Genomic DNA, 13,510 nt, shown 5'->3' with positions numbered 1-13,510 from the left:
ATGACATTAATTAGCACATTTTTAACCAAAATAAATGGCATTACAGTTAATAGGAAAGCCATTTGCTTTAGTTCATTTTAAAGGCAAGCCGTAAACCCTTAATGGTAGGGCAAAAGGTTAGGGTTTGTAGAAAAATATGTTGTGAATAAGGTGATAATAGAGGGACATAATATTTAAGTGCTTTTGGAAGTATTGATTAAGTATTTCAGCATTATTATATTATGTGTAGTGTTATATACATTAAAATGTAGTAAAAACATGTCATCACATGACAGATTATCCCTTTCAGAATTGCTTACACACCTATAGTATGCTCATTGAGATTCTTGCTCAACTTTTCAATTTATTCTGTAAAGAGGTGTGTGCTGATGACAAGGTGATATGACTGCTTGATATGTTGACAGGCAGCTCTCTACTCCTCTGGTTAGCTGCAGAAGTGAAGGATTCGGAGCTGAAAGAGCAGAGTGTTTGGTTTATCAGGCTCCTTTTTTCTAATATAGTTATTACACGAATGTGGCTCATATTGATATTTACCTTGGGTTAGGCTGCCTTAGGTTATTGAACAATAATAAGAGTAATACCTGCCTTAGGTGAGTGAACAATTAAAACCTTCAAAAAGCACAGTAAAAAGGAAAGAATGTGTTGTGATTGGCCAGCATTAGTAAGCTGTTAGTCTACACTGCTGTGTTTGTATGTGTGTGTATAAGTGTGTGTGTGGATACGAGCGGGCAACTGTGTCTGTGTCCCTCAGAGTAACCCGGCGGTGCCCCGCGGCTCTGCCTCTCCCCCCGCCCCCCCCCTCCCTCCCCACCCCGCAGATGAGCCAACGAGTCCCGGCGCCGACCTGTGTGCCCGCCACGTGCCTGCTTCCTCGGTGGTGTCCAGCGCCATGAGCTCCGCGCCCGCTGTCACTACCAGCCCCGCCTCCCCCACTTTCACCCTCCCCCTCACCAGGCTCTTCTCGCACGACTGCAGTGAGTGACGCCCCACCCGCATGCCCCTGCATGCCTGCATGGCCCCTCCTCCCCCCCAGCGACCCTCGACCCCATCCCCAGGACCGGGTCGCAGGGCGCGCTGTGCCCACCTGCCTGTCCCTGGGCCGGTGTGGGCCGCAGCTCTCTCTTTCTCCTCTTCTTTGCTTGTAAATGAGTGATACTGATGTCATGAGAAGAGAAAGGCGGCCACTTGCTCAGGGGACTGGAGTTTGTTCCGGATGGGTGGAGCTCAATGATGCGTATGATATTCAAGGCAAATTCAGTCATGCTTCTTTTGCACTCTTGATTGGTTATACATCAGGTGAAGTCAGTTTTACCCTTCTGGACTAAAGATTATTAATAACAATATTAATCATAAAAATAACAATAATTTTAGTAGTAAGAGTAATGGACTTCATTTGTGTGGCGCATTTTCAAGGGCCTTTAAAGCCAGTAAAGGGTGGGTGACTTACCTAAAGCACCACCGTGGTGTAGCACCCACCTGGGCTATGAAGTGAACTGAAGGACGTATGTATCTTTGGTGCTGTCATCCTTCAGTCAACACCAACATTACAGTAGTGAGCGAAGTGGCCTCTCCCCCAACTCTCCCTCTCCCCCTCTGCTCTTTCCTTTCCGGAGCCTCCTCCACCTCTCTCTCCCTTCTGTCTTTTTGTCTTCAGAGGAGAAAGCCTGGAGTCCTCCTGGCGCAGCCTGTGCCTCACCTTGTTCATGTTCCCTTCTCCTTCTTCATGTCTCTCTCTCTCTTCCTCTCTCCCTGTCTGAGTAGGCAGCATCAAGTCCCGCTGCTCCTCGTACCTGCTGGCCATCACCACAGAGCGCTCCAAGTCGTGTGACGAGGGACTCAACACATTCCGGGATGAGGGACGCGTGCTCTCGTGAGTTTTTCTGGGAGCAGGAGAAGGGAGGTCTCAAACTGGTTTCCAGAGGCAACCCAGTTTCAGTACTGAAAGATTTAGGAAAGAGATTTAGGGGGGTTTAGTACAGCACTCACTTTAATTGTTTGTTTCCATTGGTTTCACCAATTGTTTGTTTCCATTGTTTCCACCAAGCTACCCTTTAGGTTGATGGCCCCCAGCAACTACAGGTCCATCTACAGTATAAACAGATGTATATACTTGCATTTTTTTTGAGTTGCAGTTAGTTAAAGAAGTTGTTAGATATCTATAAATAAATAAAAAATAAATTTAAAAAAGTTTTCCCTTTTCCTCCGGGCAGCATGTAATGCCTGACTGAGCATGTCAGGAGTTTACTTTATGAAGTAATTTCTCTGGCCCTGTCATCCGCTGACAGTGACCAGGAGCAGGGACGGGTAGGTCAGGCAGGGTCCCCTTGTGGCACCGCTCACAGCACCCTGGAAACTCATTCAGGCGCCTTTTGGTGTGGCCGATGGAAACAAGCTGTAAGAGAGAGCTGGACGCTGCCTCTGTGACAGTGAGGTCACTGTCAGAGAATGAGGGCCATCATCAGAAAGCTGTTCATTCTCATGCACTGTGTCTACTCTTCCATGTGACACTCTTTCCTTTCTGCAGGAGGCTGCCAAAAAGAGTCAAGAGCTTTTTCACAGATGAGGTGAGTTCTCATCTGCTTTTTGCTGGCAGGTTGCCTGTGCGGTTACGCTTTACACATGATAGACAAAATACATCATTTGTTCCTCCACCCTTTAATGGGAGAAACAAAAGGACGTATTAGCCTCTGGAAATATTAACTTTCTCTGTTTATGAGTTCAGCTGACAGCCTCATCTGTCAGTAGAACTGGGGCAGCTTTGATATGCTTGTGAAGTAATATCTGCTAGATTCTAGAAGCCAAACTCATGCTTGTCACAAGAATTGGTGCACTTTATCTAGTAACGGAAGAATGGTAGTAAACTTGGCTTCCATTGTCCAGTCAGGTTGCACAAGTTAACTTGGGGTAGAGCATGAATAGTGTTTTGCTCACACTCACTGGCCTGCGAGTGTTGTTAGCGTTGTCTGACACTGTTGCTCATTCAACTTGAATGGATACACCTATGTTCTATTGTGCTGGAAGTCACTCTGGTTAACAGCGTCTGCTGAATGAATGTAATGTAATGTGACGTAATTATGGGATATGAATAATATCACAGGCATTGCCTGTGTTGCACACTGCATGAGCTGGGGGTGTCGCTGCTGTGTGTGTGTGTGACCTGTGACCTCTCCCTGCGCCAGTCCCTGGACAGCCTGGGAGCGGCTGAGGAGGCCCGGTCCAAACGCCACTCCACCTCCGAGCTCGGCAACATCACCTTCAGCGACGTGCGCAAGGAGGGCTGGCTGCATTACAAGCAGATCCATACCGAGACGGGCAAGGTGAGACGCCGGCCTCTTCCCCCGGGTTATGAAATACACATAATGAGGAAACAGTTGATAGGTGAGCGCTGATATGAATGGGCAAATGCCTGTCGTATCGTGCTTAACCAAGCATCTGACACTTACTGATAATATCAAATTAAGCATTTTTTTGGCATGGCAGACCAAGGGAAGTATCGCCTAAACATTTACAGAGCACAAAATAGGTAAAATAGAATACTGTTTCTCTAATTATAATCACAATATTTCAACTCCAAATGTACGCTTATATGTAATCTCACACACATACACACACACACACAAACCCATCTACTTAGTTTACAGGGAAGGTGTAATAATCCTCTGGCTCCTTGTATGTATGCTTTACAATATGACCACAGTTTCCTTCTCTCTTTCTGGCTGTTACAGAAGGTGGGCAGCGGCATGCGGCCGTGGAAGCGGGTTTTCTCCGTGCTGCGCTCCCACTCGCTCTTCCTCTACAAAGACAAGCGGGAGGCGGTTCTGCACGGCGCGGCGGCGGCGGGGGGCGGGGCCGGGCCGGGCCACGGCGAGGACGAGCAGCCAATCAACATCCGCGGCTGCCTGGTGGACATCGCCTACAGCGAGACCAAGCGCAAGCACGCGCTACGCCTCACCACGCAGGACTTCTGCGAGTACCTGCTGCAGGCGGAGGACCGCGACGACATGCTGAGCTGGATCGAGGTCATCCGGGAGAACAGCAAGACGGACAGCGAGGTCGGGGACGCAGTGGGAACGTGGAGCTTTAGACCTGAGATTTGTCAGCTCTGTTTTAGTGCTTCACCAAGGGCCATTCCCAAAATCCAAATAATAAATAATAAATGCAAATGAACCGCTCATCTGTTAGGCCATCTACTTAATTGTGAGCTTTGGATGTATAACCAAACATTTTAATTGTTATCAGAGGTAGACGTTTACTGATATGTATATGTATATACAGGTATATGCAACCTGTTCAAATGAATACAGAGAGAGAGAGACGCACATATAGGTGTATATATAGTCTTTATATATATTTTCACAGTACACAGCCATGTAGCCATTTTGTGTTTCCATTTATTACTTTGCTTCAGGGTGTTTGCATAACGTAGTGATAAGGCATGGATTTCTCTTTCTCAACGGTTGGATTCTGTTACACATTTTCTTATTGATTAATATTGATTGTTTCAGAGAGCTAATCTCTTATCCTGGTGTTTAGAAGTGAGTGATGCAGTTGTTGGCGAATCATGAACAAAACTGTGCAGTGTCAGTATAGCAGGGTTCAGATAACAGAAAATAAGGCATATTTTTTGACAGATGTTTAAGAAATGTTTATTTTGCATTTGTATTTGAACCCATGACCTTTGCTGACCTCCATCTCTCTTTCAGGAGTTGGGAATCTCTGGCCAGGCACTCATCAGTAAGAAGCTGAATGACTATAGGAAGCAGAGGTGAATATCACTGAGCCTGTAGCCATAAAAGCACAACCTTCACACAACTATAGCAAAATCGCCATTTATCTGTATCCGCATGTTTTAGTGTGATTTAACTTAGGGCATTTAAGTCTGTTCATGTAGTCGTTGTCGCTGTTCCTTCCTCTGGTTGTGTGAATGTATATGAGCTCTTTCTCTGTGTTGCCCCCTGCAGTCCAACGGGCAACAAGCCAGACTCCTCCCCCAAGGTGCCCCGCATGAAGCCGCCCTTCCTCCTGACCAAAACGGACACCACTGTGGGGCCGCCACGCTCGCCAAAACCCGATGCCAAGGGTAAGTGGGCATGCCGCTCACTGCCCCCCTCTGCACCGCACCAGGTGGCCCTATGACTGTGTGCTGATGGGCTTTGTCTGTCCTCTCTCTGTCCCTCTGTAGATGAGAGCAGCCCCCCCAAGGCAGCGTGGGGTATCAACATCATGAAGAAGGGCAAGAAGGCGGGGCCGAAGACGTTTGGGGTGCGGCTAGAGGACTGCCAGCCTTCTGCCAACAATAAGGTTAGGGTGCTGTCTGCCTGTGTGTCTTGGAGTGTATGGTGAATGTGTATATGTTCCAGAGTGTCTGAATGTTAATGAGTACATATTTGCATGTGAGTTTGTTTGTCTATGTATATCTGTGTGTTTGTGTGCAGTATGTGTGTGCCTGTATGCTTTTCTGCATGTGTGTTTAGATTTTGGTTGGCGTCTGTTTATGGTGACTGTATTTGTGCGTATACGTGTGTCCCATGTCTCTGTCTGTCTCAGTATGTGTTAACGTTCAGTCCTCCACTATAACCCCTGTTTCTGTGCCCTCAGTTCATCCCGCTGATTGTGGAGATCTGCTGTGGGCTGGTGGAGGACATGGGTCTGGAGTACACGGGCATCTACAGGGTCCCGGGGAACAACGCCCTGGTGTCCAGCCTGCAGGAGCAGCTCAACAAGGGTGGCGACATCAACCCCACAGAGGAGGTGACACCGCCACTCCCCATTCCTCACAGATGAGGATGTCAAAGCGGAGCAAAGAATGTCACATATGCATGCATCAGCATCAGAACCTGTTTACTTTTGCCAAGCTCCGCCAGTGCAGTTGTGTGGTTGAATGGAAACAGGTCGGTAACGCTGGATCCTCTCACGTGTCTTCACAGAGGTGGCAGGACCTCAATGTGGTCAGCAGTCTGCTCAAATCCTTCTTCCGCAAGCTGCCCGAGCCCCTCTTCACTGATGGTGCGTCCCGTTCGTGTCTGATCTCATTGCCAGCCACAGGGCCGTGCTTAAAATTAGCCACATACCACATACCACACAGTGCCACATTTGCATGATATTTTCTTCACACGCATTATGTATGTTGTATCAAATATATAATTCACGAATATGTGTGAAAGCATTTAATTTACCCATGTATGATATACATTTATGATCAGGTTATGTAAAATGCAAATGTGTGGCTCTTTTGAGTGGCAGCTCCATAATCATCTTTGCTGTGTATCTGCCTACCATGTGGTGGGATGTGGGGCATGGATGGTTAACTGCTTCGCTGAGCCATACATGCTGCATTAGTGACTATGAGGCCTTCGGTCCTCTGCGTGACTTATCCCACATCCCAGCCCGTCAGTAGTGAAGTCTCCTTCTCCTCTTCTCCTGCAGACAAGTACAACGACTTCATTGATGCCAACCGGATGGAGAATGCAGGGGACAGGCTGAAGACCATGAAGAAACTGGTGGGTGGAGAAGGAAGGGAGAGAGATAGCGTGTGTGCATGCGTGGGAGAGGGGATTACTGTGTACTGCCTCTGTGTTCTTTTTTTTTTCTGCGGCAAGCTCTCATCTTCTCTTTCTTTCTCTCGTTTTTCTCTCTCTCACTCTTTCAGATCCACGATCTGCCAGTTCACTACTACCACACTCTGAAGTTCCTGGTGGGCCACCTTAAAACAGTGGCAGATCATTCAGAGAAGAACAAGGTCTGTGTGCTACAATCCACATATATTTTATAATACATATTTTTTGCATGTTATTGTCAGAAGCTAGGACTGTTGCTGTGGGAATCGGGGCCACAGTAAACTAGCATAAAGTGGTCTTAAAAACCTGACATCACCTTTTTAGAATGCTGTCCAACTCAGCAGGAGTTCCACAAGCACTGTTATAGTCAGACTCCAGCTGTATTGCCGTGGGGTAACATGGGTCTCTGCAGATGGAGCCTCGTAACCTGGCACTGGTGTTCGGCCCCACGCTGGTGCGTACCTCAGAGGACAACATGACCGACATGGTGACCCACATGCCCGACCGCTACAAGATCGTGGAGACGCTCATTCAGCATGTGAGTCTTCTTCTCTCCCACACTGTTCCACACTCACCCACCCACAGCCCTGTCCTGTACCCACCCCTCTATGTCCCAATCCCCCTGTAATGACTCTGTTCTCCTCCCATCATATGGCACTGACATGCTCTCTTTATTTCCTTCCAGCATGATTGGTTCTTCAATGAAGATCTGGACAAAGATGAAAAGGTATGCTGGGCATGAAGCTTTTTGTGGTGATGACAGGTGTCATACTTCTGCAGAAGTATGTGCTGGAAGTTGCTCTTTCGTGCTGGAAGTCACTCTGTGCCGAAGAGCATCTGCTAAATGAATGTAATGTAATGCAATGTAAAGTAGCTTGTGTAGTGCTACGCATCCGCAGAGTTTAACCCCTGAGTGCAGTGATGCCCCTGACTTCACCCGTCTCTCTCTCTCTCTCTCTCTCTCTCTCTCTCTCTCTCTCTCTCCCTCTCTCTCTCTCTCTCTCTCTCTCTCTCTCTCTCTCTCTCTCTGTGTGTGTGTGTGTGTGTGTGTGTGTGTGTGTGTGTCTCTGTCTCTCTCTCTCTCTCTGTGTGTATGTGTGTATGTGTGTATGTGTGTATGTGTCTCTGTCTCTCTCTCTCTCTCTGCCAACAGACACCAGTGGACACAGCGGACCTGCAGCCTGTCCCCAACATCGACCACCTGCTGTCCAACATTGGGAGGACAGTGATGCTGGGGGAGGCCTCGGGTGAGAAAGCTACCCGTTGAAGCCTAACACCTGGCAGGCCTTGGCCAGCGTGAATAAAGAGGCCCCCATATTTCACATCACAATAATGACAAAGAGGCTTGGAGTGACGCACATGTGGTTTTCTTGACTTGGCCTCCTGTGTGGTCATGTACTTTTCTCTTTTTTTCCTGTGATTACTGTGTCTATATATATATACTTATTTCCTACTTTGTCTCTCTGTACATTTCTGCATCCCTCTCTTAGCTGAGCCTGTGGAGCAAGCACTGCGGTAGGACGAGATTGCCCCCCGGAATAACGAGTGTGTGTGTGAGAGTGTGTGTGTGTGTGTGTGTGTGTGTGTATGTAGTTGTGAATGAGAGACATTTTATCTGTATGTGTGTGTGTGTGTGTGTGTGTGTGTGTGTGTTCTATAAGGTACTATACCTATCCACCTCAGTCTTCATATTGACTTAGAGACACTGTGCAGACAAAAATAGAATCTTTTTTTCTCATTTTATTTAGGTAGCAGATGAAAATATAAGCACCACAGTGTGTTTCCAAGTTTGTTGTGTTTACTCCAAGCTGTGTAGAACAGACATAGATACAATTCATGTGGCACAGTCACAAGGCAGTCCTCCAGTACATTAAGGAAATTTGGATTGACTGTCCATTTATTGCATGCTGTTTAATAAAACACAGCATTTTTTGAAACATGCATATTCCAGGGAAGACAATTAAGAATTGGTTTCTTTGATGGCTTTAGGTATGGGCAAATGCCTTTATGTACAGACACTCATTGTATTCCAGTTAGAGTGTATTCTGACAGACCCTGGCCCTGGAGCTGTCTTGAACGATCAGAGTGAGAAGTGCTAGTAAAGTAATCAACTGGTAATTGCTGCATAAAAGAGAAGGTAAAATGAATCTACAAGGTGTCCATCAACGCCTCCAAGACAAATATTATTTATGCCACTGAAGAATTATTTTTAGAATAGCTAAAGGTCTTGTCATTTCAGTGTAAATTTTATGGCTTTATTTTGAAATGAACCACAACAAATAATTTGTCTCATGTTGACACAGCATATACTAAATTATTACAAACTAAAATCACTGCACAGGGTCTTTAAGCTGGGGGTTTCTGTGAGAAAACATCCCATATGCTGCAATCCAATTAGACTAATTTATTAATGTATTAATGCCTTTTTTCTGTAAAGAGCTGCAGTGTCTCGCATTTTAAATTCCCTGGTTGGCAATGGCCTGCACTAAACAGAGAGAAGCACCCTGACTGAGAGTGATTGTGCCCATGTCTGCCCTCAGCTGCCTGTCTAAACGGCAGTCTGATACGTGCTGCACATCCTCTTGTGCTGTCAGCTTTACCTCAGTCTGTGTGCTAGGGTGCTGGAAATTATTTCTGGGTTTCCTCTAAGTGTGTGTGTGAATGCCAGTGTGTGGATTTCAAGATTACCTAGAATTCCAGTGGAGCCTCACTCATAACCACAAACCCCTCCCTGTGCCTCTGTCCTCATTTTATGTCAGTCAGTCAGTCTGTGTGTGTGTGTGTGTGTGTGTGTGTGCGCTGTGGTGAGGGTGTTGTAAGTGGTGCTAAGTCATGCGTGACTATCTTGAAGCCACGCGCACATTCAGTACTGTTTCTGCCCTTTCTCCCACTTGCTTACCTCACCTGCGTGATGTCATCCATGTGTGCCGTGGTGTCATCAGTGTGGGCCATGATTCCTTCATGCGGTGTGTTCCTCCTAACTCCCCTCAGAGATGTTGTTCATGTGGGCACCATGCTGTTTCAGTAAGGCTTAAATGACGATCGGGGGGGCGTGTTCCACGGTAGGCATCTTAGCGCGGCATGGAGCACATATGAACAGGCCGTTCCCTGAGGGGGAAAGGGCAGGATGGAGTGTGCAGAGTGCTTTTTCACTGTGCCTTATATGGAAGTCAGTCATGGCCACTGCAATTACATTTACCCCAATGCAATTACCAATGTGGCCATGATGAATAGAGTGGACACATGCTTTTGAAATGGCACGAGGTAGTGACTGACTCTGAAGTGTGTGTAGCACTGTGGTCTGCTCTGTGCTCCCCACCACTGCCGTTCCTCTCCCTTTAACCGGGTAACTCAGCCTCAGGAGCGAACCTGTGAGTGCCTCTGACTTCCCCTCTCTCTCCTCTCCTCACCATTGCAGATTCAACCAACAGCGACTCAGCTAAATCCAAGGTAAGGCCCGCTCCTTACTCATGCCCCAAGAGGAACCAAGATAACCACAAGTTTTCTTATCTGCTGTTCTGTATTGCGCTGTGTGTTTCTGATCTGAATATCACATTGAGCACTGGGAATGAGGTTTGCAGGAGAATTAAGAGCCCTTTTATAAGGGAAACTAATTTTGCCCGGCACCAGCTCTGTGAAATGAGATACAGTTCCAGTCAAAAGTTTGGACACACTTTTGTTTCTTTATTTGTACCATTTCCCACATTTTAGAATAATGGTAAAGAGCGTGAAACAATACAAATGGAATTATGCAGCGACCAAAAAATAATGTGTTATAGAAAATATTATAAATAAACCAAAACAAATCAAAAGTGTTATAAACAAATCTTATATTTTAGATTCTTCAAAATAGCCAAAAATATTTTTTAAATGTTTTTTTTGGACAGAAATTCATACATAGGCATCAGCTTGATGATTTATATTTGTCTCAGAAAAAAATTCAAGCATTTAAGCATAAATCTTTAGATGAAAATGTCTTTGAATGCATATTTCCCATTATCTTAATCAGGTGAGTCCAAACTTTTGACTGGTACTGTATGTTTCAGATGACCAGACTGCATTTACTTGTGACTGGTCACTTCATGTGTGTGACTCTGTGTGCCTCAGGGCTCATGGGGGTCGAAGAGGGACCTGAACGCCAAGGACTTCCTCACCCTGTCCATCATAACCGCCGTCACCCGGAAGCGCAAGAAGCGGCCCAACGCCCGCCTCCTGGGCAGCAGCACAGATGAGGACTCGGAGCACGAGCCTGTCAAAGCCAGCAACCGCTGCGAGGGAGAGGGAGAGGGAGCGGAAGGGGGGGGAGACACGGCGCCCAGAGCAGAGGGGGAGGAGGACGACGAAGAAGAGGAGGAGGAAGAGGAGGAGAGGGCAGAGGAGGAGGTGGCGGCGGCCAGCGGGCCATGTGAGGAGGAGGAGGAGGTGGGCGGTGCGGAGGCGCTGCTGCAGGAGGAGGGCAGGGCCGGGCTGGCGCCGCGGGCGTGGAGGGGCCCGGACGACGCGCGCTCCATCGTGTCGGGGTACTCCACCCTCTCCACGCTGGGCCGCAGCCTGGCCTCGGAGGGGCGCGGGGACGAGGCCGACGATGAGCGCAGCGAGCTGGTGAGCGAGACGGACAACGAGAGCGGCTTCGCCTCGCGCTCCCTCACCCAGGAGCGCCCGGAGAAGCCGGCCCAGCCCCCCCGCAGCTTCCTCTACACACACTACAAGCCCCATGTTCCCGCCCCTGCCCCCTCAGGAGCCACGCCCGCCCCCAAGCCACCCCCGCAGACACTGGATCCAGAGGACAGGAGTGAAGGCGGGGCTCGATCCACCACCCCCTCGTCCTCCTCGTTCTCCTCCTCGTCCACCACTCACAGGCTGCACAGCCGGCCCTCCTTCAACTCCCACAAGCTCATCCAGTGCGACACCTTGGCGCGCAAGAAGATGAAGGGGGAGAAGGCCAAGGCGCGCTCCCTGGACCTGGAGCTGGAGCTGAGCTCCACCGCTGAGGATGAGGGGCCAGAGGGGGTGGCAGCAGGAGGGTTACAGGGCAGCCAGCAGGGGGCCTCCAGGGCCCAGGCCTCACAGGACAGCAGCCTGCACATGACCCCTGCGCCCCCGCCCACCTCCGCCTGTCCCGCCCACCCCGCCAGCGAGGCGGCCTCCTTCTCCCCCGGGGGAGCGGGGCAGGGCTCGCTGGCCGAGCAGGTGCGGGCGCGTCTGCTGGGCTCAGCCGACGACCTGCGGAGCGTGGGGCTGCGCAAGCAGCTGTCCCCAGAGACGCGCCGCAAGAAGCGCGCCTGGCGCCGCCACACCGTGGTGGTCAGCCTGAGCGGCCAGAGCGACGCACCTACGGACACACCCGACAAGAGGCTCTCTTCGGCAGAGACCTCCGCGCCTGACGCCGAGCAGCCTGGCGCCAAGCCAAGAGGCGCACCCCGAACCCCTGAACCCCACAGCCAGGGTCAGTCGGTGCCCCCAGGCCCTGAACACACAGCCCCCTCAGCACGGCACACATCCACCTCCAGGTTTCACCAGTACCTGTAGTAACCATGCCTGGACGGCCTGGCAGGCATCGATGATGAAACAGAACCTCCCCCCAACAAAAAAAAGGAAAAGAAAGTATAGCCACCCTCCCACACCTGTCCCCTTGCCAGGCTGCTGAGCTGGGGCTGCCAATGTTGTCCTGTGTGTTGACATAGCATTGATTTGAGACAGAGATGTGACGGCACAAGGCAGTGGTCAGTGACAGCCAGTGCTGGGGCCAGAGGCAGGGGCTCAGCCAGTCATAGGAACAGCACGAGAGGGCTAGTCTCATGTGAATACAATATACATCCAGTCCATTCACACTCTCCCTTACATTCACATAGGCTCCATTTGTATGGCAGGGGTGCTGCAGTGTTGCCAAAGCCTTTACAATGTGTATAATGACAAGATGGAGCACGTTACAGTCAATGTAAGAGCTCAGTGCACTGATACCACGCTGTGCTTCCAGAAAGACAGCACCTCACTACAGCAAGTTGTAACATAGTCCATCTCCAATAGCCAGTGAAAGACATGCCACACAAAATTTTCCCAGGAATCCTCAATGACAGCTGCACGCTGTGGTTAAGGTGGCCCCCCATAATGTTACATTTCCAGGATGATGTACTGTCATAAGCAACAAGGCAGGAGAGGTTGGAGGAGTACACACACCCTTGCAGACACACACACACTCACATGCACACACATACACACACATACACTTAATCAGAGCAGTCCTGCCGCTAACAGTATTACACAGACCTGTTACAGCAGGAGCCCAAGTGGAGGGCTGATAGCAGAGCCTGTTTAAGGTGTCTTTGTTTATCCAGAAATGTGGCGTAGGGAAAAGTCAGACCTGTGGTCTTTGGTGCTTTTTTCTAAAACAGTTATTGTATCTCCCTGCCACTCCGACGGACCTGGGAAACCAGCATGGTGTTTAGCCGTGATCCAGAGGTGCTACTGGCTGTACTACTGCCCCTCCAGACACACAGACATGGACACACATAAACACACAGCCCCGCGCTGCCTGCAGCACTGCTCTCTGCCTGTCTGTCCGTCTGTCCGTCTGTCCATGTGCGCGTGCACTTGGGTGCCTGCATGCATGCCCGTACATGCAAATGTGTGTATGATTGTGTGTGGAACAATTTTGTAACATTTGTACAAAGCCTTGCTAAGTTAACCTTGTGTATATATATTATATATATATATATTACATTTTAATATTTGTTTTTAATTTGTTTTGTTCTTTTTCATCGTTTACAATGGTGCAGTCCAGTGCACAATCATTTCCTTCAAGCTGTTACTTGAAATGTTTCCCTTTCTATGTTTTTTGGTTTTATATACAAGTATATATTATATATTTTTTGTATGGAAAAACAGTACTTTCATCGTGATTTGAATCAAGGTGTTCCTGTGTAAAACAAACAGAAAAACTTAACAAAGACTCT

The 13,510-nt window shown here is 48.7% G+C and overlaps 1 protein-coding gene across 6 annotated transcripts in view; it reads left to right on the top strand.

The window, feature by feature from the left end:
• Positions 1-13,228, top strand: part of LOC118794080 (rho GTPase-activating protein 23-like) — a 79,540-nt gene extending 66,312 nt beyond the window's left edge. For 5 of the 6 annotated variants that reach the window (XM_036552225.1, XM_036552222.1, XM_036552224.1 and 2 more), the window contains 17 exons: positions 819-974; positions 1,762-1,870; positions 2,525-2,564; positions 3,180-3,317; positions 3,726-4,052; positions 4,704-4,765; positions 4,962-5,080; positions 5,183-5,301; positions 5,599-5,751; positions 5,928-6,006; positions 6,427-6,500; positions 6,650-6,739; positions 6,970-7,095; positions 7,243-7,284; positions 7,711-7,804; positions 9,976-10,007; positions 10,665-13,228. In XM_036552225.1, the coding sequence (XP_036408118.1) occupies positions 819-974; positions 1,762-1,870; positions 2,525-2,564; positions 3,180-3,317; positions 3,726-4,052; positions 4,704-4,765; positions 4,962-5,080; positions 5,183-5,301; positions 5,599-5,751; positions 5,928-6,006; positions 6,427-6,500; positions 6,650-6,739; positions 6,970-7,095; positions 7,243-7,284; positions 7,711-7,804; positions 9,976-10,007; positions 10,665-12,086 (3,182 nt within the window). In that variant the 3' untranslated portion in view covers positions 12,087-13,228. The remainder of the gene's footprint in view (positions 1-818; positions 975-1,761; positions 1,871-2,524; positions 2,565-3,179; positions 3,318-3,725; positions 4,053-4,703; positions 4,766-4,961; positions 5,081-5,182; positions 5,302-5,598; positions 5,752-5,927; positions 6,007-6,426; positions 6,501-6,649; positions 6,740-6,969; positions 7,096-7,242; positions 7,285-7,710; positions 7,805-9,975; positions 10,008-10,664) is intronic. The other variant, XM_036552226.1, reaches the window with a different exon arrangement.
• The last annotated feature ends 282 nt before the right edge of the window (positions 13,229-13,510 follow it).

The sequence above is a fragment of the Megalops cyprinoides genome, chromosome 19 (assembly GCF_013368585.1).
Source record: "Megalops cyprinoides isolate fMegCyp1 chromosome 19, fMegCyp1.pri, whole genome shotgun sequence".
NCBI lineage: Eukaryota > Metazoa > Chordata > Actinopteri > Elopiformes > Megalopidae > Megalops > Megalops cyprinoides.
The sequence above is the reverse complement of the archived record's forward strand: the minus strand, read 5'-3'. Positions and strand labels throughout refer to the sequence as shown.